The 26,072-nt window shown below is 39.4% G+C and overlaps 1 protein-coding gene across 1 annotated transcript in view; it reads left to right on the forward strand.

Moving 5' to 3' along the window:
- Positions 1 to 1,250: 1,250 nt before the first annotated feature.
- Positions 1,251 to 26,072, forward strand: part of syt9b (synaptotagmin IXb) — a 60,831-nt gene continuing 36,009 nt past the window's right edge. Inside the window, 4 exon segments of the mRNA XM_036568119.1 lie at positions 1,251 to 1,488; positions 18,195 to 18,561; positions 20,299 to 20,380; positions 20,382 to 20,849. Coding sequence (XP_036424012.1) covers positions 1,341 to 1,488; positions 18,195 to 18,561; positions 20,299 to 20,380; positions 20,382 to 20,849 — 1,065 coding nt within the window. The 5' untranslated portion in view covers positions 1,251 to 1,340.

The raw sequence follows: 26,072 nt of genomic DNA on the forward strand, positions 1-26,072 counted from the left end.
TAAGGCAACCGGTTTCCTCAAATTTTTAAAGTAAATTCAACTTATCCAGGCTTACAGTGTACAACTTAGACAATATCATTTCAATGGATTATGGTTCAGTTATATTCCCGGACTAAAGGTACTGAGATGTACCCTTGATGGTACCACCCCAGTGACAAGAGGGGTCCTGCCCCAGTGACACTTTACTACTTTTTTTCTGAGAGTGGATTTACATGACTATTAAAGGAAACAACTCAGGGGAGCTCGTTTGATCTGCTTAAGTGTGTTAGCCACTGCTTAAGAACATGTAAAGCTTCATTCTGAGTGCCTTAAGTTTAACCTCTTAAATGGTCAGGGCCAAAAGTTTTATTACACACTTTTATAACCTAAGAACAGCTCAGCCAGTTAGCACTGAAGTTCCTGTAGTTACTGAATAAGTCTTAGTATGTAACAAGCCTGGGATTTTAAGGGGTTAAACACTTCTTAAGGGATAAACACCTTGTTGAAGCTGCAATGAGCGAGATCTAAAATACGCCACATGGAAGGCGCACTTTTAAAACATATGTGTTAAAAAACAACACATTCTGTCTCTAACTTGACACATCAGTGTGTTCAGATGGTGACAATACATTTTGTGTTACTTTTAACACAAAATGTGTCAAAATATTTTATACCCAGTTATGCGTCACACATTTTTAGTTGCTTTTGGACTGAATGTGTTAAATCAGAAAACAGTGTGACACAAAAAGTGTCAAACTGGGTAATACAAGTTAGTGTGTTGCTGTTTAACACTTTTTAGAGTGTGTCAGATGCTGGTCTCGTTTGGGGTCCTTTAAGAAATCACGTTTCTTCGTCGTGACCAATGAAACACTCCAGTATTATTGTGTTATTACTGGATAATTCACAGGAAGGAAGGCTGAGAGGGAGGGGCTCGTCCTTTTGGGGCGTGCAGAAAAGTGAGGAGTCCGGGGCTCGAGCGTGGAGAAGCTGAGCGAGAGGGTTCATTCATGAGCCATCGGCACCGATTCAGCACCAGCGCTCCGTGGACAGCGCCACTGGGGGCTGCAGCGCGCGCGCGCCTGGGCGAGTCCAAGCAGTGGCACTTCTTTCGCAGGACGCAGTGGATGCTGTTCGCAGAGTTACTTACGTCTATGGGCTCGAATTAAACCGCTCTGTGGTGTGAAGTGACGCGCTTTGCAGGCGGATATCGGATCTGTAAATATTGATAAGAATAACTTAGAGAAAAAAAGAAAAGAGAAATACGCGCAAGTATGAAGTGCGCTTTTCCAGCAGCGCTGTCTCTCTGAGCGAGCGGCCGGGCAGAGGGATCGCCTGTCCATGCAGGAGGATGCTGTTAGGAAATGCCTGGAGAAAGAGAGGATGAGATTTGTCGAAAGGCGCTGGAACTGCTGACCGAGCTGTGCTCCACTGGAGAAGTGCAGAATGACAACTGCATGGATTTTGTCTACTATTTCCGAGACCTGGGCAGACCGAGGTTCTCAGACTCGGGTAAGCACCAGCCTTCTTCTTCATCCTCCTCTTCCTCCTCCTCTTCCTCTTCTTCTTCTTCTTCTTCTTCTTCCTCCTCTTCCTCTTCCTCCTCCTTTTCCTCTTCTTCTTCTTCATCCTCCTCTTCCTCTTCTTTTTCTTCTTCTTCTTCATCCTCCCCTTTCTCCTCCTCCTCTTTCTCCTCCTCCTCCTCCTCTTCTTCTTCTTCTTCTTCTTCTTCTTCCTCCTCTTCTTCTTCTTTTCCTTCTTCTTCTTCTTCTTATTTATCTTCATCCATCATCATCACCTTCTCCTTCTTCTTTTTCTTATTCATCTTCTTCCTCTTCCTTTCTGCTTTTTCTTCTTCTTACTTTCTTCTTCTTCTTTGTCTTCTTCTTCTCTTTTGTCGTCTCCTCGTCCTCCTTTTTTCTCTTCATCTTCATCATCTTCTTCTTCTCCCCCTTCCTCTTCTTCTTCTTCTTCTTCCTCCTCTTTTTCTTCTTCATCAGCTCCTTCTTTTACCTCTTTTTCTTCCTCTTCATCACCATCATCATCATCTTCTTCTTCTTCTTCTTCTTCTTCTTCTTTTCTCAACTTTTTCACTGATGTTTTTTATTCAATCTTTGATTCTTTCACTAAAAAAAGTGATGCAGGCTGGTTTATCAGTTTGAATATGTATTATTATACTCTAAATGGTTCCTCAGGGGTTCCTTAGTAAAGGTGATTGTTCTGTAAACAGTCATCGATTTCAGTTCATAAATGGTTCTTTTCATGGTCAAATGTTTCTTCTCTATGATGGAAAACCACTTGCACATTGGTTCTTTTAAAAATGTTTCTATAAAGCACCAAAAATGGTTCAAAACAACCTTTTTGCTTAATGTGATCTAATGATTTCTGCTTGGTGTTGATATTACATTGACAAAACTGCTGGAAAAAGTAAATAAACTGAGCAAATTTGTGTTGATGTGTTTCCTTCATGCTTAAACAATGTACACCAGAATCAAGCAATTCAACACGTGACTGTTTTCACTGTCACAGTTTATAAGCTGCTAAAAAGCAGTAACAGGCTGCATCAGTACCAATCACACTTGAATGCCTCTAGTGCTTCCAAACTAAACTGAGCCTCAAAGCTAACAGGAAAACTGACATAAGAAGAAACTTTTCAATGTTGCATTAGCTTCTGCTCTCGGCTCCTGTCTCATTCTTCTGTGACTTTACACCCATGCACTGCTCATAAATGGATCTCATTGCTTTGCAAAGCCATTTTAAAAGGCAACTCTGTGAAAGCTGTGAATGGAGATGGACTTTGTTGACTGGAATGAGAGCCCCACCCTTTTACTGACAATAAGTGCTTTCACATCAGTGCTGAAAGCATTAAACTCACTTTCTGGTCTTATTTATATATTTATATTCTCTCTATTTCTGCTTTCTTTCAATCAGAAACAATGCTATGGCAGCAAAGGGTGGTTGTTAATTTGTCATCATATGGTCATATTCTTCTTCATCTTCATTATTATTATTATTATTATTATTATTATTATTATTATTATTACTGTATCTTAGATCTCAAACATCACTATTACTCTGAGAGCATTTAGGAGTAGTCTGAATTTGACTGGGCAGTGAGACCTGGCCACTATTTCCAGAACTAATAATAGCATCTATCACTAATTATCTCCCAATCTGACCAGTGAAAATGACCCATTTAGAGCTGTCTGCCCCAAATATTATACCAACACCACATGCATCATGCACCAACTATGAAATATAATTTTATGCACATACATGGTCAATATATTTATGACACATGACATGCAGTATTGTGCAAAACTCAGAGACCAGCCTTCATTTCTTTAATTTCCAGTCAAAACAGCTATTAAGTATGTTATTCATTTTTCAGAAGATAATTAGGAGATTAGATATACAGAGATATACAGAGAAAATGAGACTCCCAATCCTAACCTGGAAGACCTGGTAGACACCAAAACTGCCCCCATCAGATAAACAGCACTTGAAGCTTTCATCTTTGAGAGAGAGGAGAAAATCAAGCTGCTTCAGATCTGAAAACATCCACAGGTGTTTCTGTCCATCCTTCCACTGTGAGAAGACGACTCAGCGCTATGGGTCTGAAAGGATGTGTAGCTGATCAAGAAGAACCTCACTGAGAAAAGGAGATGGACACATCAAACAAAGAAGCTGAACAATGGACTGACCACCCCAGAGTCCAGACCTCAACACCACTGAATGTGTTTGGGATTATTTGGATCGTGAAAAGCAGAAAAACCTAAACCAACTTAAACTGAACTTTGGAGGTGTGGAATAATTTCGCATGCAGATTTCTCTGAGAAACTGAAAGTGAGTCTCCTGAAAAGAACAGAAAGGTGAACACACTAAATAAAGAAAATGTGATATTATATTTAGTTGCTGGAGCTTTTGTGCAAATCCTTATACTGAAAAATGAATATTGTGTACTTAATGACTGTTCTGACTGGAGATTAAATAAATGAAGGTTCTGTGATCTTTGCACAGTACTGTATGCACAAGGTCAATGAGGGCTTTATTACCACTGTATGAAGTTGTTATAAATGGCTGCTTTATTGAGAGTGTGAGCAAATTTGCTTTTTATGATGTCTATACTTTTTTCACGAAGCCTGGTTGAGCAGAAATGACATTAATCCATAATCTGATGGATGTGCTAACTAACATGTAGCAGGTGATCTTTCACAGGACAGTTCAGCACTACGGATTCGTGCCATTAAAAGGTCACCATTTTTTACTTTGGACAAAGGGCAGGATGTGTCCATGTCAAATAGCATTACAATCACATAAAGCCAGTTGCTTTTTCTATGACCGCAAGTTGACTGACCAGTGCACTAATGCTAAACATGACTGTTAGGCAGTTTTTCTTTTTTTGTAAATGTAAAGAAGTAATGCTCAAACTGTTACAGGCAGAATTCATTAGCCTTTATTCAATTTGGTTCTGAGAATTCATTAGACTTCATTTAATTAAGTCAAGTCACCTGCAGGGCCTCCCAAGTGTCCCCCAGCCTTGACCATATATTTCACCTGGACGTGTTCTGCTATATTTGAGCAGGAAGAGAATGTGCTATAGAGTGAAATGTGGCTGGTGTGCACGTCATATCTGACCTCTCCATTATTCCTATGATATTGTTACTGCCATTGCCAGGGGTGTCCACAATAACCCATTCTCCCTTGGGCCGCTTACCCTCAGCCCAAAGCTTTCAACCTCCGTTTCTCTTAGGAACACACAAAAGTCCAAAGCAGCTGTCATATCAGCCCCCCACCAACAACCCAGTAGCCTATAGACTGTCTTCAAACGCTGGTTGGTCCTTAGAGACCACTGTATATTTGACATACGATAGCTCTGCCGTTGAAGAGTTATTGAACCGTGCTCAGAATTTCTTTTCCCCCAAGAGAAGTTACACAAGGATCTAATGAAAGCGAGCAGCTGAGGCTGGCCCTGCACGGGACGCAAGAAATCCAGTAAATATACGTCCAGCCCAAAGGGGATCGCCACGGCTCCTGCAGAAGCTCCTTTATAGCACAAACGGCGCACTATAATAGAGCCCAAGGGAGCACGGCACTGTGAGAGGTTAATAACATGATGTTGTAATATTTATAGGCCAGTGACACAAGACCGTGCACAAACACACAAGCAAGCATTCATGTAACTGAAGATTTTGGCCATTGAGGAGACGAATGCCATATGTTAACACTTTGCTTGAGCTTTACTACATAACATTAATGTTAGTTATTAAAGCAATAAGCCTTGTGAGGCCGTGCATTACTGTGATTTTATCACAGGAAAGGTGATGAAATCGCAGTAATGCACAGCCTCAATTGGCTTATTGCTTTTATAAAACAGCGGCCAACATAAAATATGATAAAATGCACAATTGTTCAGAAAAAGTTATTATTAATAATAAATGACATAAACAAGTATTCCAACAACAAATATAGTTCCTTTCCGGTATCACTGCCAAGCAGCCATGGAGCTCTTAATGAGGAGAACGTTCAGTCGCCCTTTGTTGTATATTGCTGTCATTTCATGAATTTTTAAAACTTTTTGTCATATAACAATGCACATGTGATGACACAGCACCGTTTAATGTAAAAACCTTCACTTTATAAGTATTTTTTGGTCACCAAATTACCACCGCGAGTCGTATTTAGCACCAATCCAGCGGTGCCCCTCTTCTGACGCTGGGGCTGAATCTCAAATGGCTCTGTGCGCCCTACACAGTGCACTACATTGGAATTTAAATACTGGATCCTGCAGCCCAACAGTGCAAAATACATCTAAGTAACAGTCATTCAGGACATCCACACTCGATCAATGATGCACTATTGGGCTGTAGAGGCTAGAATTTCTAAACTTTCGTAGCTAGCACACTATTCAGGGAATATGGACATTTGAACATTTGAAGTGTGTAATCCATTCAAGTGACTTTTTTAGACTTTTATCCTGCTGTTTTACAGTTAATCATACTGTAAGTACTTTAATTCAAGCCTGTGATATTAATAATGGAGTTGCTTAGGTTGTTAGCTATCTTCAGGCCTATTAGCTAGCTGACCAGCCTTGTTCTAGTTAAGAACATAAGTTGTCAGCCCCTCAGTTTAAACAAAAAAGGGTTCTTACTTCATTAATATACTCAGTGGTCCATGCGAGCAGCATGAGAGTCAGAGATTTTTCCATTAACAGCATGAGGGTTTTTTGTGCCATGATGCAGTAATATACAGTTCAGTTGATGTGAGGAGGTCATAGGTGAGCGTATATCATGAATTTTACAACGGCTTCAAATGCGGCTCAGCCAATCAGATTTTAGGACTGGAGCTATCTGTTTTATAAGACAGCATATGACATCTTCTATGACATGTTTATGGCATGGCTTTAGTAATGTCATGTAGCAGCGATCAATTACAATGTTACCCCATATTAGTGGTGAACAGTGACTGTTAGAGCTAGGCCTTCAGTTTGGGCCATAAAAGTCATAACTCAGTCATAACATGAGGAAAAACCCACCTCTTCAATAATGCTATGTTCTGCTAGCATCCCTATGGGATTCTAGTAGTTTGTTAGCACTAAACGAACAGCCACTCACAAAAAAGAAGCATTTTTGCAAATTTGATTTCTATCAGAACTATCGCTTTAATCCAAGGAGGTTAATGGCCTCTGCCTCACTGACAAAGAGTCGGTTCTGTGGTTTGACATGAGGAGAGTTTAATGGCTTGATCTTCTCTGTGATAGAAAACGTCTCTCCATCCTTCAGTCAAAGATTCACTTCAGTCCTGAGCTCCCTGTGCTTCTTCCATAACACTTAAGGCCTCACGCCACACCTTCAAATTTAGATCAGCGGTTGACAGAGGTGGTGAAATCATCAGCTGCTGTGAGCAGAGAGCTGAACCGTGTGAATGTAATGCAGTTGACGCACCGTATGTCATAACTTCATGTGTTTGTGCAAGCATGTGGGCGCATGTACATGCTAATCCCCATGCGCACATGCCTTCTTAAAGGGCCGCATCCTACATTTTTTTCTGCTGTGGTCTATTTATGTTTGTGTGGTTTGATGTGCCAAAAAACACACATAATTCATTTTTGCATTGTTTCTTTAGCTATTAGATTGTAAACAGGCTCTGACTCATTCAAGAAGCAGTCTAGGCTAAAATACTTTGAATGGGTGGAGCTAAACTGCTGTAGGCTGAATAGGCAGATATACAGCATGTACATGCATTTTTGTGACATCCTGGCAACAATTAGGTCAAAATTAGCTTTTTAAAGCTTAGTTTCTATGTATGAACTGTATGGATATGGAAGTTAATAGTAGTTTTTAAAGCTTTAAAAATGCTTTCATACTACATTGAAATCTTTTGTTTAAAAAAAGTGAGGAAGATTTCATGATGTCAGTCTTTAAAGATCCTATATTCTACATTTTTCTTGTTATTTATTGTTTTCTCTGAGATCCACTTCTGCCATTTGTATGATTTTATGTACGAAAACCAGTCATAATTCATTTGTACATAACCATTTTCCAACCTCTCTTTACACCTTAGAATGTAAACAGGCTGTTTTTATAACTGTGCTTTTAAGTCTGATATATGTAAATGAGCTCTGTTCTGATTGGCTGCCCAGTGTTGCACCTCATTCAAAAAGCAATCCAAGCTTAAACACTCTTTATAACATCAGTGTGAATGGGCGAGGCTAAATGGAAGTAGGCTAAATAGCCAGATATATGTAAATGCTTTGTTTTTGTGATGTCATAAAAATTATGAATTCAAAATTAGCTGTTTTTTTTTTTGTTTTTTTTTGCATTCCTCTATGTATAGCCTGGGGTGTGAACAGTATGTTCAGTATGTAATCTAAACAATGTTTGCATACTACTCCAAACTTTTCTTAAAAACGTGAGGAACGTTCAGTTTTCTGTGATATGGGCCCTTCAAAAGAAGCACAGCTTGTAAATGCATCTCTGTGTTCTGCAAAGCTCTAACATCATTGATCCTTTGGCAGACGACTTGTTCTCCTCCACAGAAATGAATGTTCATCCCTTTTTACTCCTGTAGACTCTTGGGGGGGGGGTTCTGCAGCCTGTCCCCTTCACTACACTGCAGACTTGTAACTCTATCCTAATCACAATCTCGGTGGAGGTTCTTGTGAAAATGTTGCATGTGGGGGAGGAGGCGTGCGTTTTAGACACAAAGTGGTGTTTAGATTCAAACGTCTGAATTCAAAATGGTGCGATGTAGAAAGCGCTTCAAAGCTTTGGGGGAAATACACAGCTGCAGTCAGCCACAGCTATTTGGAAGCTTTTTTTCCTTCACAGAACAGTGTTGTGTCTGTGCTCTTTTCATTAGAGCGGTGGGAGTGAGTGGAAGATAAAGACAGAGAAACAGAAACCTCTTTGAAGTCAAATCCAAAAGGCATGTTAATCACTCAGAAACCTTCAACAAAGCCACCTTTCATGCAGCTTCCATGCTTTTCTCCCAGTATAACAAGATCCTAAGATGCTCCCTGAGAGATTTCAGACAAATCCCACTCAGTGCGAGTGATCCTATGCATAATCTGCTATAGTATACAGCTGCATGCTAAAGTTTGGGCACCCCAGGCCAAATTACATATGTTGTTGATTGTTGAGGTGACTAGAAGTAAATACAACCTCTGCTGCACATTATTTTTTAAAAATAACCTTTTTTGCAGTTGTTAATGCACAGTTACTGCATATTTGATTTTCTCAAAGAAAATTTGAAAAAAAAAAAATCACATTGTAAATGCAGCATGTTCAGAGGTTCGGACACCTTTCCGTGTCAAGCGTCATTAGGAATTATCACCTGAGGAAAATTCCAGAGTGAAAGTGTGTGGACGAATTTCAACATGGCTTGATAAAACGAGCTAATATTGCTTGAAACAGTTGTAAACAGCAGTTGATTTTTCCTGATAACCCCTTAAATGGCCAGGGCCCACCAGGGGGCCTGAAGTGTTATTACACACTCCAGTAACCTAAGAATAGCTCAACCAGTTTGCATTGAAGTCCCTGTAGTTTCTGAATAATAAGCCTTAGTATGTAATAAGACTGGGATTTTACGCAGTTAATTGAGTTTGTACTGTAATAATTAGTTGAAAGTAGTGTTTTTTATGACTTATTTAAAGTGAATGGGTTGTTTTCATTGTTTAGATTTAAACATTGAACACTGTCCTTGTTGGTTGCTATGCAGTTGCTAGGTAACAAATATGTTGTTCCAAGTAGTCTCTAGGGTGTTGCTATGGTATCTTAGGTGGTTGCCAGAGTGTTCATACGTTCATACGTTATTCCAGGTGGTTGTTAGGGTGTTGCTAAATGGTTGCTTTGGTATTGAAGGTAGTTGCTATGATGTTGCTAGGAGGTTGCTATGGAATCCCAGGTCATTACTAGAGTGCTGCCGAGTGGTTGCTATGGTGTGCCTGGTGGTTGCTAAGGTATCGCTTGGTGGTTGAAATGGTGTTCCAAGTATGTTTTCTTAGCAGTTCATGTTATTTAGAGGTATTAAACTCATCAGACATCTGGTTCCTAACAACACCACTGTAAAATAAATGTGGACTTGATATGTTTCTCTACAATGGACCATTTTACATGAAATTACTTGAATTTATTTACACCTTAATGATTCAATTATGTAGACATTTTGGAAAAATCAATAGAATTCCCCTTTATGTTAGGAGTGAGGAATGGGAGGGTAGTTTAAGGGGTTGATTTTACACCCTTGCCTTCACTTTGAAAGAAATTCTAGGCAGCCAATGACAATTCAACCCTGTGTCTCTTGTATGATCTAATGGAATCAGCACCTCCCTCAAATGTATTTGGCTTTTATATATGTTTACTACCGATATTTCCAATTGTGCATGGTCCTCAGCTCATTGCATGCAGGGCGTAAGTGCTATGTTTTCCTTTCCTTTTCATTTTGGATGCGTAGTGACTGCACAGTTTGGCTTTTATTTATTTATTTCCTCCTCCTTCTTATTGATCTTTGGGTTAAGATCGGTTTTGCTGCCCTGTGGCATGCTGAGGTTGTAATATGCCAAATCGCCTCAATTGTCCACATGCTAGAAACTCTCAGGACTGAATTCTGATGTACATGAGATCACACTGAAATAATGAGCTAACATGATGTACTTCACACCATTCTCTTTGGTGCACTGCAGTAGCAGAACTTTTTAATCAACTTTGATGGCCCTCAGCATGAATTCTATGTGCATGGAAAACTAATTATACTGGGCAGGTATCTGACAAACACAGCACTGGTTAAAGCACACATTTATGACTGCGTGTTTAATTCTTGCCTTTGGAAGGACTATAGTGTACTCACATCAAAGCATACTTGAGTTGTATATAGTCTGAATACAAGTCTTGACGTATCCCATGATCTCCCTAGTCGCATTCCAATGAGCTAGTAGCATTCCCGTTCACTAGTAACATTCTCATTGAAGAGTAACATTCTTGTTCACTGTTAACATTCCTGTTCACTTGTAATAATCCCATTTACTCATTGCGTTCCTGTTTCACTTGTAACAGGTTGCTGTTCACTAGTAAGAATTCCATTGATTCCATTGATAGCATTCCTGTTCGCTAGTAACAATCCCACAGACTCATAGTATTCCTGTTTACTAGTAACATTGCCATTGAAGAGTACCATTCTTGCTCACAAGTAACAATTTTGTTCACTAGCAAAATTGAATAGTATCATTTCTATTGATTAGTCAAATTTAAGTTAGGTAGTAACATTTCCATAAACTAGAAACATTTCTACAGGCTAGTAACAATTCCAAAAGCTAGTCACATTCCTATGGGCTATTAACATTCCTTTTGGCTAGTAACATTTCTATAGGCTAGTATTATTTATATAGAACAGTAATTTTCCATCAAGAAGTAATATTTTCATTGATTGATAACATTCCCATAACATTCCTATTGGCTAGTTACATTTCTTCTGGGTAGTTACATTCCCATAAGCTTGTAACGTTCCTGTTGGTTGGTAACATTCCTATAGAGTAGTAACATTCCCATTGGACAGAAACATTCCTATTGGCTAGTAACATTACTACACAAAATTTTACTGTGCAGTAACATTCCTATAAAATAGTAACATGACCATTAACAGTAACACTCCTATTGGTTAGTCTAGGTGTCGGTTGTCCCCAAGCTGGGAGCAAATGGAATTTAACCATTCTTTGTCTCATTACTTTGTCTTGTTCACTCGTAACATCGTCATTGACCAGTAACATTCCTGTTCACTAGTAACATTCAATAGTAGCATTTCTATTGAGTAGTAACATTCCCATAAACTAGAAACAGGCTACAGGCTAGTAACATTGGTTCGTACAGTTTAAATAGAGTAGTAACATTCCCATTGGTTAGCCTCATTTCCATTGGCTAGTAACATTTCCAAAAGCTAGTCACATTCACGTAGGCTAGTAACATTTCTACAGGCTATTATCATTTCTATGGAACAGTGACATTTCCATTAAGAAGTAATATTCCCATTGACTAATAACATTCCTATAACATTCCTATTGGCTAGTTACATTTCTATTGGGTAGTAACATTTCTATTGCCTTATAACAGTCCCATAAGCTTGTGACATTCCTATTGGTTAGTAACATTCCTATAGAGTAGTAACATCCCTATTGGACAGAAACATTCCTAGTGGCTAGTGCCATTACTACACAAAAGTTTTATTGTGTAGTAACATTCCCATTAAATAGTAACATTACTATGGACAGTAACGCTCCTACTGGTTAGTAACATTCCTATACAGTAGTAATATTCCCTTTGGTCAGTAACCTGAATCCTATTGGTTAGTCTAGGTGTCAGTTGTTCCCAAGCTAGGAGCAATTGTCTCTTTAACCGTTATTTATCTTATTACTGTTACTTTGTTATGGTAGTCAAACATACTTGTACAATTATACAATCAATTACATGGTTAGTTAAGAAATGAATTACACTTACATTTGATTTACATTTTCTATTGACAAGTGTGAGTCTGTTTATATTAAAAAAAGCAAAAAAATGGCAAAAATGTAAAGATCAAACAGACAACAAAACTCTACAAAACTATCAAATCCAAATCATAACAAAATATCTCCTCTTCTGCCTACAAACACACATGTGGTGTGGATTGAAAGTTGGAATCAACTCATTTAATAGCATTTCTGTACTTGTCTAAATAAGCTAAAATTGAGGAGCAATTAAACAAAATATATGAAGAAGCTTCAAGGCAAATACGCCATGCAGGATCCAGGAGGGTCAACTTAATCATAAAGTGCTCCTCTGCGCGTCACAGGTCATTCAAATCTAATATGAGCCCAGTGAACACAAAGGAATTATAATATTATGCTCCAACAGATGAGGCACTAGGAATAGATGCATAAAGTTTGGGAATTAAAGGAAATATAAATGAAACAGATGCAACTGTCTTTGAAGTTCTGAAATGCTATAGCACTTATCAAAACATGAAACAACGTCAGATCAGATCTCTCAGATCACGCACTTTACCTTTTCACCTTGTCTGAGCATGAAGTGCTTCATTCTTGCTCTTTGATGAGTATTTTGAAGGGTCACAGTCATTAAATGTCCATTGATTAGAAACAATACATTTGTTATGCAAATTACGTTAAGGCAATTAAACATGTCACTGCTTTTCTGTAGCGTGCAATTAGTGATGCTTGCAGAATTCAATTCATTCCCAGTTATTCCATCAGAGGCTGTGATACAGAGTCTAATGAGGCTGATTGCACCTTGTTATAAAGGCAGCGCATTGGTCAGGGGTATAAACTGTCAAAAGAAGCCTGATGTGGTGAATGTAATGCAGGTGGAGCTGATCCTAGATCAACAAAATACCTGAAACTCTACAATGCTTTGGGGAAATGGTCTCAGATCATATCCAGGGGTGTAGCTAATTTTCTGCTAATAACAGCTGAATGAATAGCAAATGGATCTCAGTGTGTGTGATTGTTGCTGTGATTGACCTCAGAATAGCGGTTGAATTAAGGACGGCTACACGTTTTGCAGTTGGATGTTTTTTGGAACCCATTTCAATCGATGTATTTTACAGGCTGGTGAATGGTTCTACAACAACAGACATCACACTTTTAGATGACAACAGCGATATAACATTCAGCTACTAAAAGCCATTACACCCTTCCCGTCCACTTTGTTGATACTCCTCCTTTATACTTCCTCTGGCCACTCTATGGTCCATGTTAACACAGTTGCATCATGTAGTTGCTGTAGATTTGTCAGCTGTGAATGTCTCCTTGTACCACATCCCAAAGGGATGAGATTAAGGCCTGGTGCCTGGGAAGGTCATTGAAGTACACCGACCTCAATGGCTGTGTTTGCAGGCAAAGATTTTTGACAATCGATTGAATACATTCCGATTATAGAAATATTATGACTTTTTTCATGAAATATTATGACTTTTTTCTCAAAATAGTAGTACAATAGTAGTACAATTTTATTCTAAACAAAAGGACTATATTCTAGCCTATTATTATTATTATTATTTACATTAGCCCTAAAATGCTGTTGGAATATTGTGTACCCACAAGAGCAAGATTAACCTACTTAGAAAGAAAACATGGGTTTGGGTTCACGGGGGCTTTAACTGAATGTCCTGACCCTTGTCTGTATTATTGCATTGTGCTGCTGCCACATGATTGGCTGACTGGATAATTGCAGGACTGAGCAGGTGTAAAGATGTTCCATACAAAAAGGTCTGTGAGTGTACGTGTAATTCTTCAGCCTTTCTCTACCCCATTCATCATTACAGTTTCTGACCATAGAACCACTGTTGTCTAGATATTTTTGGGTGGAAGTCCATTCTCAGCATAGCAGTGACACTGATATGGTAGTGTGTATGTGTGGTGGTGTGTATCAGGCACAGTGGTGTTGCTGGAGTTTTTGCACATGCCAGCCAGTAAATGGACTGTAGCCCATCTGTTGATTCACAGTTTGTTTTAGCTGTCCTCTAAGCATTCATCAGTGGTCAGTTTCTGACTACAGAGCCGCTCTTGGCTGGATATTTTTGAGTGTTGGATCACTCTCTGCCTAGCAGTGGCACTGACACCACTGATGTTCATAATTGTCCACGTCCACCTATTTTACTAATTCCAACTTCTCTCTCTCTCTCTCTCTCTCTCTCTCTCTCTCTAACTGGACTCTATATCTGACTCTGTACTCTAAAGCGTTTACTGAAGAATGTATCTTGTCATCACATTGTTTGGAGAAATATTTTGATCTGCCTCTTCTTCATCCTGATCTCCAGAGCTAAGTGGAACACAGAGGAAATAGACCGCCTGTCTTCCGCTGGCCTGTAAAAGAGGAGCAGAAGGGAGAGAAATAAAAGCGCGGGCGAGCGGGTAGCAGTCTGACTGGGATTCATTCAGTCCACACTAAAAGCCTCTCTCTGTCTGTGTGGCCTAATTCAGAGAGAGGAAGAACATCTCCTGAGAACAGCCAGACGGCATGAATGAAGCAGAGAGAGAGAGAGAGGTGAAAGAGAGTGAGGTTTTGAGAGTAAAAGAGAGAGAAAATATAAACAGAAGAGATGGAGAGATACAGAGGGAAAAGTGTTGAAAGAAATAAAGAAAGAAAGAAAGAAAGAAAGAAAGAAAGAAAGAAAGAAGGAAAGAAAGATCGCAAAGAGTGAAAGAGATGGGGTGAGACAGGTACACATAAAGAAAGAAAGAAAGAAAGAAAGAAAGAAAGAAAGAAAGAAGAGAGAGATACACAAAAACATAGTGAGAAAGAAAAAGAGAGAGAGAGAGGGAAAGAATGAAAGAGAGAAAGAGGAGATGGAAGTGGTGAAACAGAGTGAGGATTTGAGAGTGAAAGAGAGAGAGAAAAAACAGAGGAGATAGAGAGATACAGAGGGAAAAATAGAAGTGGTGAAAGAAACAGAAAGAAGCAGAGAGAGAAAAAGAGAGGTGATGGAATTAGAGATACACAGACAATGAGAGACAGTGAGAAAGGGAGAGAGAGAGAGAGAGAGAGAAAGGGCAGCAGTGAAAAAGAAAGAGAGGAGAGAGATATGCAAAGAAAGAAAGAAAGAAACAAAGAAAGAAAGAAAGAAAGAAGGGAGAGAGACACGTGAGAAAGAAAGAGAGAGAAGGGGAGAGAGAGAAAGACAGAGAGAGAAAGAAAGAGAAAGCGACAGAGAGGGAGAAAGAGAAAGCAACAGAGAGAGAGGAGAGAAAGAGAGAGCAACAGAGAGAGAGGAGAGAGAGAGAGAGAGAGACAGAGAGAGAGAGAGAAGAGAGAGAGAGAGAGAGAGAGAGAGAGAAGAGAGAGAGAGAGAGAGAGAGAGAGAGAGAGAGAGAGAGAGATTTCACACATAACTCCATTAGCTGCTGCTCATTCCGGCGCGTCTGCTCGGTGCTGCACTTTCTCAGAATGAGCTTCATCCTCGTAACGAGACGTTCTCCTCATGCAGCCTGTTAAAGAATACATGGGGTTCTACCTCACTGACTATTGCTGCCATGAGACGTTCGGATAGGAACAAAGGCTAAAACCGTCTGTCTGGACACAGAACCGTCCGTCTGGGCTGGAGTGCACTGACTCCATTTCTCCTATAAGACTCTTGATGTAATACTCAGCATTATGAAGAAATCAGGTTATTTGAGGCAGTTCAGTCTGTTTAAATGATGTTTTTATCCTTTGGTCTGTGGATGTGGCTGTATGGATGGTGATAAGTCTGAAACAAAGTTGAGCCCTTAGTCAAAAATGCTAACAATATATAATGAATATCTTTATCTATCATTGGTAAGTGGCTCCATATAAGACCACTTGCAGAATATAGTAAAATATTTGAATGAAATAATGTAAATTTTCACAATAATTTTCACATTTGATTAAACTATGAGCGAGTTTACATGCACTTAATAATCCGGTAACTGCAGAAAATCTGATTTTGTCAGTAACCTGAACAAAACGTTTACATGCACTTGGGTAATCAGATAATGAGGAAACTCTGGGTCTACATGAGTCAGACAGTAATCAGATTTGAAACCAGTCAATAAACTCACAGAAGAAGACGCGACATAAATATAACGTAAAACTCAAACTTCATGCCGTGGCTTTTTTTAAAAAACACTGCACCACTTTACCTGAAAATATGAACATACATCATCATTTAAATCCTTCATTTTGTCAAGTATGTATTTGGTTTCAGTGTCACTCCTTGTGTTTTGATGTGTCTAATGACAACACTGCTCGCTTATTTCTGGTACCACGGCCTGTTTTTGCACATGTGCAGAATGAGAAATCCAAAAGAAATCAGAGTAAGAGTCTACATGCACTGAGAAATCTGATTACTAAGCTAAAATCCAGCTCTCTTTATCGGATTCCTTAATCAGATTTCTAGACCCTACTCCAATCCAAGAAATCAGAGTGTGCTGTTTACATGACACTTGGAATAATTAGATGATCAGGTTATTGGGTGCATGTAAACACACTCTATGTTACAGCTCTGTACAATGAATCAATGACCCTTCCTTAAAACCTAAATTTTAAGCTCATTGCACTTTGTGTATGGGCTACAGCACGAACTTGTTAGTTACCATAAGTATCAGCTACAGTAAGATATCAGTTGTACATGTAAATGTATCTGAAATTTATTGCTGTGGGAAAATCCTTCTTCAGTGGCAGATGATGCGATCTAAGTTCTGTAGAAAAAAAAATCACTTGTTTTAATTCAGGAATTAAATTGGCATTTCTGAGGTGAAGGAACCTTTTTTTTCCTTACAAAAATCACGAGTCATATTCTTCAGTGTGTATGGTGTTACATGGAGTAGGGCTGATTTTCATGACCGTTTAATCGCTTTATTATGGTTTTGATGAATCGATTAGTCATGAAAAGAAAGCATAAATCTTGTATTTTGTCAATAACTAAAAATTTGAAGTCCATACACAGTATTTTTTCTATAAATTAAAAACACAAAAATGCTTTTTTAAAGATAACACACCGACCCCATCTTCTAAAACATATTTGAAAAAAATGCTATTTTACTCAGCATGAAAGGTGCAGAAATAATAAGGGAACAGTGCATAAACAAATCTTACATTGCAGCCCAAGTGTTATTTTGGAGGTAAAACTGCATTGCTACTCAAATGATTTCTGCTCCAATGATAAAGCAAAGATGAATGTATTATTTTATGTGGTCAGTAGCATCATGTCAGCAAATCTGATGTTACTGAACACACAGAAACAGTCTGGTCATCAGCCACATCAGACCCACAGTGTTCTAAAGTATTACTTCACTATGCATGTGATGTCAGCATTTTCAAAAACATGAGAACAGAGAAAAACATAAAAACATGGAAAAATTTAAAAACACAGAAAAAGTTCTTAAAAATGTTCACCCTGGTGAGCATCTTCTAGAAACTCAGCGGACCTAAATTATCGTTTTCATGAGACTGGGAGGCCAAAAAGCAGAGAAAATGTTTTTAGTCTTAAGATGAGCATTAGCACACAAACAGCTCTAATAATGGATAAGTATTGACCAGCCATGCATTTCAGATGAAAATGCAGCTCATTCCTTCAGTCACTGGTGTTTATTTTGTTAAGCTAAAACAGAGCTAGCTGCAAAGCTGACAATGACAGGCTGTTTGTTAGCCCTGCTTATCACATCAAACAGTTAAATGGTTTTAATGAAGCCTGCATTACTTACTTTCCATCAAATTACAGTACAACAGTAACTTTGGCTGTAGCATATGCTAGCACTACCATTAGTAACATTAGCTGTGTGAAAGTAGCTAACATTAGCTATGCTAACACCAGCATTGGTAACATTAGCTATATGAATGTAGCTACAGTAACATTAGCTATGCTGGCACTAACATTAGTAACATTATAAGAATGTAGCTACAGTAACATTAGCTTTGCTGGCACTAACATTAGTAATGTTAGCTATATGAATGTAGCTACAGTAACATTAGCTATGCTAGCACTAACATTAGTAACGTCAGCTATATGAATGTAGCTACAGTAACATTAGCTGTGCTATGCAAATATGTACTGGATGAGTTTGATAAGGAATTGCAGATAATGCTGCTAATGTCCTTCATGTGCACCTTCATATGTTAGAATTAATAGTTAGCTGCTATTTTTCTGTAATTTTATTGGTTCTGCTCTTTAACAGTAAATAACCTGCTTTTTCCTCCCTCTGTGTGTGTGGTCAGATGTGTCAGTGAGCCTCCTGTCACTGATGGTCACATCCTGTGGTCTGGCTCTGTTTGGCGTCTCACTTTTCGTGTCCTGGAAGCTGTTCTGGGTGCCATGGCGAGACCGCTGCCTGCCATCCAGTCTGAAGGAGGAGCAGGGCGAGCAGCAGCCCGTCCTGACCGAAGAGGAGCTCCTGGAGCGCGAGTACAGCGCCGACTTCACCAAAGACTCCTCTGGGCCCATGCTGCTGCCTGAGTCGGCCATGAAGATCAGCCACACGTCACCGGACATCCAGCTGGAGGCTCAGAATAAGGCCAAGGAGCACAACCACGTGCACATCGCTCGTGTGCAGAGGCAGGTCACTGAGCCGACCTCGTCCGTCCGGTAAGTCCTGCAGCTAAGTCTTCTGGTGCTGGACTTCTTTGAAGAAAGGATCCTCACGTGCCATAGCACTTACTCTGAGACTAGGTCTCATTTAAATCCCAATTCAATGTGGATTTATTTTAGCTGGGGAGGTACTATATTAATGATTCCTGTATGAATCTGCAGTGTGTTTAGTTTTTAGAGTGTGACAGCAATAATTGTGGAGTAAAAGAGTCTTTTTGCTAATTTACACAGCAGTGTAAGATGTTGTTATTGTTATTGAGAGTGCTCTGTGGCGTGTCACTGACTTTCAGTCTGGGCTATCTGTTGGAATTTGGGGAAATTACTTTATTCCATCCCCAAAACTAGCCTAAGTATGAAAAGTGTGTTGATCCACCCTCTTTCGCTTTGCTGCATCATTACAGTAATCACTGCAGCTCTTTAAGCCGATTTCTAAAAATCAGTTGGCATTTCTCTTCCTGTGAGCACAATAAAGCTTTGTTTTGATCAGTGATCATCAGCCAGCTGCCTTGTCAGTTCGTCAACATGACAGATGTTGTGCTTCTGCAAAAACATAGTTACAGCACAGTTAAATAATGTAACTAGAATAGTTATGAAGCTATGAAGTAAAAATGCATTGATGCATTGATTTGCATCTAAAGATTCAGCTGCATCGCTGTGTTCATTTTTCAGCAAAATAAAATTCTCAGGCTATTTTCAAACATGCTGTTAATGTTCATAGTCTTGAATCATAGCAAAATAACTAAATGCAGCTGAATTGTGGTGAAATTCAAAAATATCCCTATGCAAAGAATCATTCCCTAGATCAGGGGTTGGCAACCCAAATGTTAAGAAGAGCCATTTTGTCGCTTCATCAAAACTCAAACCACTTTGGGAGCCACAACATTTTATATCCATTTTATAATCTTGGCTGTAAATATGTTTCAGTATGTGCTAAAGTCCTAGTATAGACAAAAAATATCATATAAATGAAAACGCAGACTTACTTTGCTCTGTTTAAGCTTTAGTTCAGATATGGCTGCTTTTCTCGCATCTCCGTCAGGAAACAAATTACAAAATAGTTTCTTGTGAAATGTCTCTCAACTTTGTACAAGACTCAAATCAGCTTCTCGTTCGGGAGCTTCTTGTTCAAATTTTTCTGTTCCACCTTAAATGGTGCCTGAGGCGCCGGAATGTAACTGCTGCACCATTTAAGGTGGAACGGGACAATTTGAATAAGAAGATGGCAAACGAGAAGCTGATGTCAGCTTTGTGACAGATTCTCGATGCAGATTATATCAGGAAACCAGCTAGTGTGCTTGTAAATGCAAATTTTCGTCTCCAAATTATCGATGTCTGTCTTAAATCTTTCTCTTTGTCTTTTCATTAGCTACTAGCTAGTCCAGAATGTTATCTGCATTTCAGGGTTAAAGGTTGGTAAATTAGCAGTTATAAGCTACATTATCTCCAGTGTTTAAGACCATTTATTGTTAAAACTGTGTTGAACGATCAGCAGAGCTTTATTTTACTGCAAAGGAGGATTATTTTATTTTTATCTAAAAATCTAATTCTGCTGTGGAGCCGCAAGAGGGTAGTAAAAGAACCACATGTTGCCAACCCCTGCCCTAGATCATGACTGAAGTGAATTGTGATGAACTTTATTATCTCATGATGCATCTAATTGTTTCCTAAAGAATCATAATCAAATGATCGTGAGGTCAGAGATTTACGCTCCTGCTGTTGGTTTTCTTGCTGAAGACATAACTCCATCAGGAGGCAGATGAACCTGTCCAACCCTGACTTCAACCCGGCTCAGTTCCAGCGGCAGGAGTCCCTGTCCGGTCCAGGGTCTCGGCCGGATCAAACCGGAGCTCTACAAGCAGCGTTCCGTGGACACGGATGACGACGGTCGGCGAGCAGACAGCTGCGGCCGGCTCCATTTCATCCTTAAGTATGACTGCGACCTGGAGCAGCTGATCGTGAAGATCCACAAGGCTGAGGATCTGCCTGCCAAGGACTTCTCAGGGACCTCAGACCCATATGTGAAAATCTACCTTCTGCCTGAACGCAAGACCAAGCATCAGACCAAAGTGCACCGCAAGACTCTGAACCCTGTGTTCGACGAGGTCTTCCTGTTTCCCGTGGCCTACGCCGAGCTGCACTCGCGCAAACTGCACTTCAGCGTCTATGACTTCGACCGCTTCTCCCGCCACGACCTGATTGGACAGGTGGTGGTGGACAACTTCTTGGACCTGCCCGACTTCCCCAGGGAAACTAAACTCTGCAGAGATATTCTCTACGTTACTGCGGTAAGACATTTCCTTGTGTCAAACTGGGTTCTTTCTGGGTTACAGCTTTGTAGAGATTAGCGTTTTCCCTCTTCCATCTCGCTGAATTCAGCTGAGCAAGTTGAATGAGGCTTGTTTAATGTAGAAGAGTGCTTAAGTCTGCAGAACTGTGGCCTGCAAAGACTGGAGTGTAACTCATGTGACAGTGTTCTCAGTGCTCAATCTATATTTAAGCATTCTTGCCTTGGATGTACAGTTCTAGGTACAGGACTTTACGTTATGTGGAGGTTCTGTATAGTGTTGGTCGAGGTTTTGATAAGGGTATCAGTCTCAGACCAGAAAACCATTAACAAACTAGTGATACTCATTTGATTATGAACAATATTATATTTAGGGTTAGGATTAGGAGTAGATGTAGGTTTTGCCTTGAGGTTAGGGGTAGGGTTAGGTTTAGGGTTAGAGAAAGATTTAACAGAATCCGCCACACTCAACTTCGAGTTCACTTGCATTTCATAGATATTTAGTTGATATTTAGTTCCTGTAACTTTACAGGAGAAGCGAAACACATACTTTACTTTTAATGTAAGTCAATGGAACCAGAATGTTTTTTCCCATACCTTCCACTGAACTAAGACACTGTTGGCTCTGTGTGTGTGAAAATGTTTATGAATCTGTGTTGAGATGCTATAAAGACAAAACTTGAGTCACTTCTGTTTCTGTAAATCCTACACACTTCAAAATTTATTCTATCAACTTTATTGAAGACAAAAATATTGCATAGTTCAGCTGAGGGACCTCGGAAATAGGCAAAAATTGCATTTTACAGCTACTGTTGAAAAAGGAATTAATGAAAATGAAGTTGGTCAATGTTCTGGAAATACTGATAATGCCCACAATGCCCACAAAGCTTATTTCATAACAATATCGTCACATCACCCATTCCAGTACTGAATAGGCCATGCCTTTTTGTACATTTGTCAGACTCTAAAAAAGCATTATTAATATGCAAGATTGGCCCACTGACGGAGAATCATATCCTCCTCAACTAATAACTGCATTCATTATGAAACAGCAGAGCTGAATAATATAGGAGAATAATTTTTGTCTGATTTAATTTAGAGCAGAAAATCAGCCTTTTCAGGAGCTCTCTGTGGCCTCTCAGGAGGCACATTACAAAAAAACAAGACATTTATAGTTGGGGAAAAAATTCTCCATAGAAGTATGTGTATACCAGATATTGACTATGAGCAAGCTGCATTGTTGATGGCTTTGGATCACTCGCTTAAGCCTGTATAGAGCTACTGTATCAGGTAGACAGGAGCTGACCTCAGACTCGTATTGGAAATCAATGCGAGGAATGTGTACATCGATAGAAGTGTCAGGTACAATTAAACAAACTCAGAGGAAAACCACAAACAAAATTGTGCATTTTGACAGCTGAACAAAATAATCGATGCCGAATTTAATCAAAGATAAAAAAAAAGGATGTTCCAAATCACCTCAGTTTTCTCATCTGACTTTCAAATAATCTTTTGGAGGAAGAATTCCACCCCAGCAATAAAGCCAGCCGACACCTGAGCGTAGTTCTTCCGCTCAAATCGATAACTGCTGATGGTTTTTGTCTAGAATGTGAGAAGCTTAGAACAGCGTCCCTCTGAAGCAGCCGTCTCGCAGTGGCATCATGCGGATTTCAGTTACAAGTCTATACAGTGTTCAGAAGAATTGTTGCTATGAACTCAAGTTATTTATATCAGCTTCTGTTGGAAATTCATCCCACTCTTCTTTATTGGAGCTCTTGTTAAAGGCTGGTCATGAGCCACATTAAAAATAGTAATATAATAAAAGTTAAACATTTCAATATATGAGTGCCAGAAGGGTGTTTCGTCTCTGATTACAGGAAATGAGGTGGCCCAACTGCTGTGGTGCCGTCGTTAAACTGACAGCACTTTAAGCGTGGAACTGAAATGAGAGAGTGGTGGAGCAAAGGAAAAAGAGTAAGAGCTTCATTAGTGTCATTTTGTTGCGAGGGCAACTTTAAAACGGATTATTTCTTCATTATTTCTTCATTAGCGTCATCATTCATAATTATGTAATATAAGAGCAGGGCACCGTGGTGTTTTCAGAAGTATCCTCTTTAAGCAATAAAAATGAAGATGAGCTAATTGGCCATGAAATTATGGTAATTGGACTGTTTGGACGCTAGCACCTTTCAGTGTTATTCCTCCATGATAACATCAAGGCTGTGTACGGTGAATATTTGAAGGCTAATTGAGTTACAAAAGGAGGCTCCCTTGACTCGGTGTGGTTAGAAGTGTCTTGCTTTATAGAACAAATTAGAATGAAACAAAAGCAAAGGACACACTATATGGGTTTTCTGAGGGACCTGCTGTTAATAAGAGCTAGGTTTGTTCAGTGAATGTGCCAGCCAAACCTAAACAGCTTCAAAGCGAAAGTCATCTGAAGCGTTTTTGGGCTTGCATGAGGCTCCTGATGAGACGTATGCTGCGTTCAGGCGCTCATTAGAAGGTTGTACATACCAGATGGTTAACTAATAAACACGATTGCACTCTGTTCAGGTGCTTGTTGAAAGTTACGCCCACCAGAGAGGAAAAGAAAACAAGGAAGAAAATATATCCTGCTTTTTAATTGCTATATTAACATATTATACATAATATATTAATGATACAGAAGTGCACCAGGTATATTTATACTAGGCATTTTTCACAGACACATTAACCAAAGCTATTGTTTTTCACTCACAGAACGGTGAAGGTCGTGTTAAACTTGTGTATAATCTACAATCTCAAGTTTCCCACTTGTGAACACAACTTTTCATATGTAATTTATGAATAGGAAAATTCCCACCTTTTCTAACACCCTTCAAATGCATTATTCCAAGCTTTATTAGCAAATTGTAGGCACCAGAGCTGGATGGTGACTAGATTGATTGCATTTAAAGAAGCTAAAATGAAACATGTAACCATCACTTTATCTGTGCTAAACATGCCTACTGGCTTCCTCCAGTGGTGCCACAGTAAACCTGAGAGTTCGGTTCCCCGGCCGGGCAACCAGGCTCCTTTCTGTGTGGAGTTTGCACGATCTCCCTGTGTCTGCACTGGTTTCCTTTCACGGTCCAAAGACATGCAGTCAGGTTAATTGGATACGCTAAATTGCCTCTAGGTGTGAGTGGGGCTATGTGCATCTGCCCTGCATCTCCACAGATATTTTTTATGCTAGACTGGCAACCTGCCCAGGGTGTATCCTTTTGCTCAAAGACCACCCTGTGACCCAGAAAGAAAAGCGGTTTAGAAAATGTGTGTGAAAACTTTTGAAAAACTACAACTGGTTTGTGCCAAATACTTGAATCCAGGCTTTTTTCCTGCTAGTTAATGCACAAAGAAGCCAGACAGTTAACGTTACTGCTAGGAAGCCATCAAGTATGTCCTTATTATTTAGTAGCCTCTACATGAATAGTGTAGGACTGCTTTATCGCAGAGTGGTGAGGTGAAGCATTTGAGAAATGCATGCTGGGTGTTTTAAGTGAATACTTTAACTTCTTCAGAAGCATTGACATTTATTTGCTAATTCCTTTTTTGAGTTTAATTTCATTCTATGCTTCTGGACTACTTTTGTTGTTACTCACACCTCTTACTTTGGAGCTTTAGCATTATATTTTAGACCAAAGGCATCCTAAAAAGAGATAAATAGAAAATAACAAGCTTCACCTTCTGCACTGACAGATGTTGGATGTGCTAAAAAATTCGACTGCAGCTGTATAAAGAAGTGCATGAGAAGTTTTTGGATACCTTTTTACTTAAATTAAGCTTTTGGAGGCGACTTTTATTTCTACTTGAGTTATTATTTCATTGACGTAACAGTACTTTCACTAAAATGTTTGGGCTCCTCTGGTGTGGGCCAAACTTGCTCAACTCAGTTCAACTTGGAAAGGATAGAGATATTTGAAGATATATATCCATCTCCACAGATCATTTTTATGCTTTCAGAGTCGGAACATAAAAATATACTTTGTGTGCATAGTTAATGACGGCACTAGAAGGCTCATGTTGAAATGACCTACATGCAATGTGGCAAGACAGGCCCTGCCTTGACTGGAAGCTGCAGTTTTAGAGATGTATGGCATTCACACAGATGTGCAACCTCCAGGGCAGCGTCTGGCTCCACACAAAACTGATTGCTGTCTTATACTATTCCCAAAGGAACACTGTATCTTTTTTGGATGCCCTCAAATAAGAATGATAGTCAGGTTTTTTCAGGTTTCAGAGTTTTAGATCTCTCAGAATGCAGCTGTAACTGACCTTCAGGTTTATTTGAACTGCTCCACCAATGCTTCTTAGCTTGATGCAAATGTATGCAGCATTTCTACTTGAATAAAATACATCAATACAATTAATATCCAAGAGTAAGTAAACTTAGTCTGAAGCAAGATTGGGTGGATATGATCTAGGGTGACCATTTTTAGAGAGGGTGCATACAATCGAAGGCATGAATATCGTAGTGGGTAATACTTTGTGGATAATATAGTCTTATAAATAGACTTTTAGATTTGTAATCAAACAGACATTATTCTGCATTTTGCCATTAACATACAAGGTAACACTTTCTATGAATACTGTGTCTATAGTAATAATACATGTCAAGAAAGTTAGGACAGGGGCAACAAAGGACTGGTAAAGTTGTGTAATGCTAAAAACACCTGGTGGAACATCTCACAACTAATTAGGTTAATTGGCAGGAGGTCAATAACATGATTGGGTATATAAAGAGCATCCCAGAGAGGCTGAGTCTTTTAGAGGTAAAGATGTGGAGGGGTTCACCAATTTGTGAAAGACTGGCAAATAGTGCAACAATTCCAGAATGACATTTCTCAGCGTAAAATAGCAAAGAACTTGGGATTTCATCTTCTATGGTACATAATCTAATAATAAACTTTCAGAGAATCCAGAGAAATCTCTGCATACAAGGGACAAGGATAAATACCAATTATACCTGGCCATGATCCTTGGGCCTTCAGGCGGCACTGCTTTAAAAACAGACATGATTTCGTAGTGGAAATCACTGCATGGGCTCAGGAACTCTCCTGAAAACCATTGTATGTGAACACAGGTTGTCATACACAAATGTTAAAACTCTACCATGCAATTAAGAAAGCATATATAAGCAGGATCCAGAAACGCCGCCGCCTTCTCTGGGCCAGAGCTTATTTAAAATAGACTGAGGCGAAGT

The sequence above is a fragment of the Colossoma macropomum genome, unplaced genomic scaffold (assembly GCF_904425465.1).
Source record: "Colossoma macropomum unplaced genomic scaffold, Colossoma_macropomum, whole genome shotgun sequence".
Lineage (NCBI taxonomy): Eukaryota > Metazoa > Chordata > Actinopteri > Characiformes > Serrasalmidae > Colossoma > Colossoma macropomum.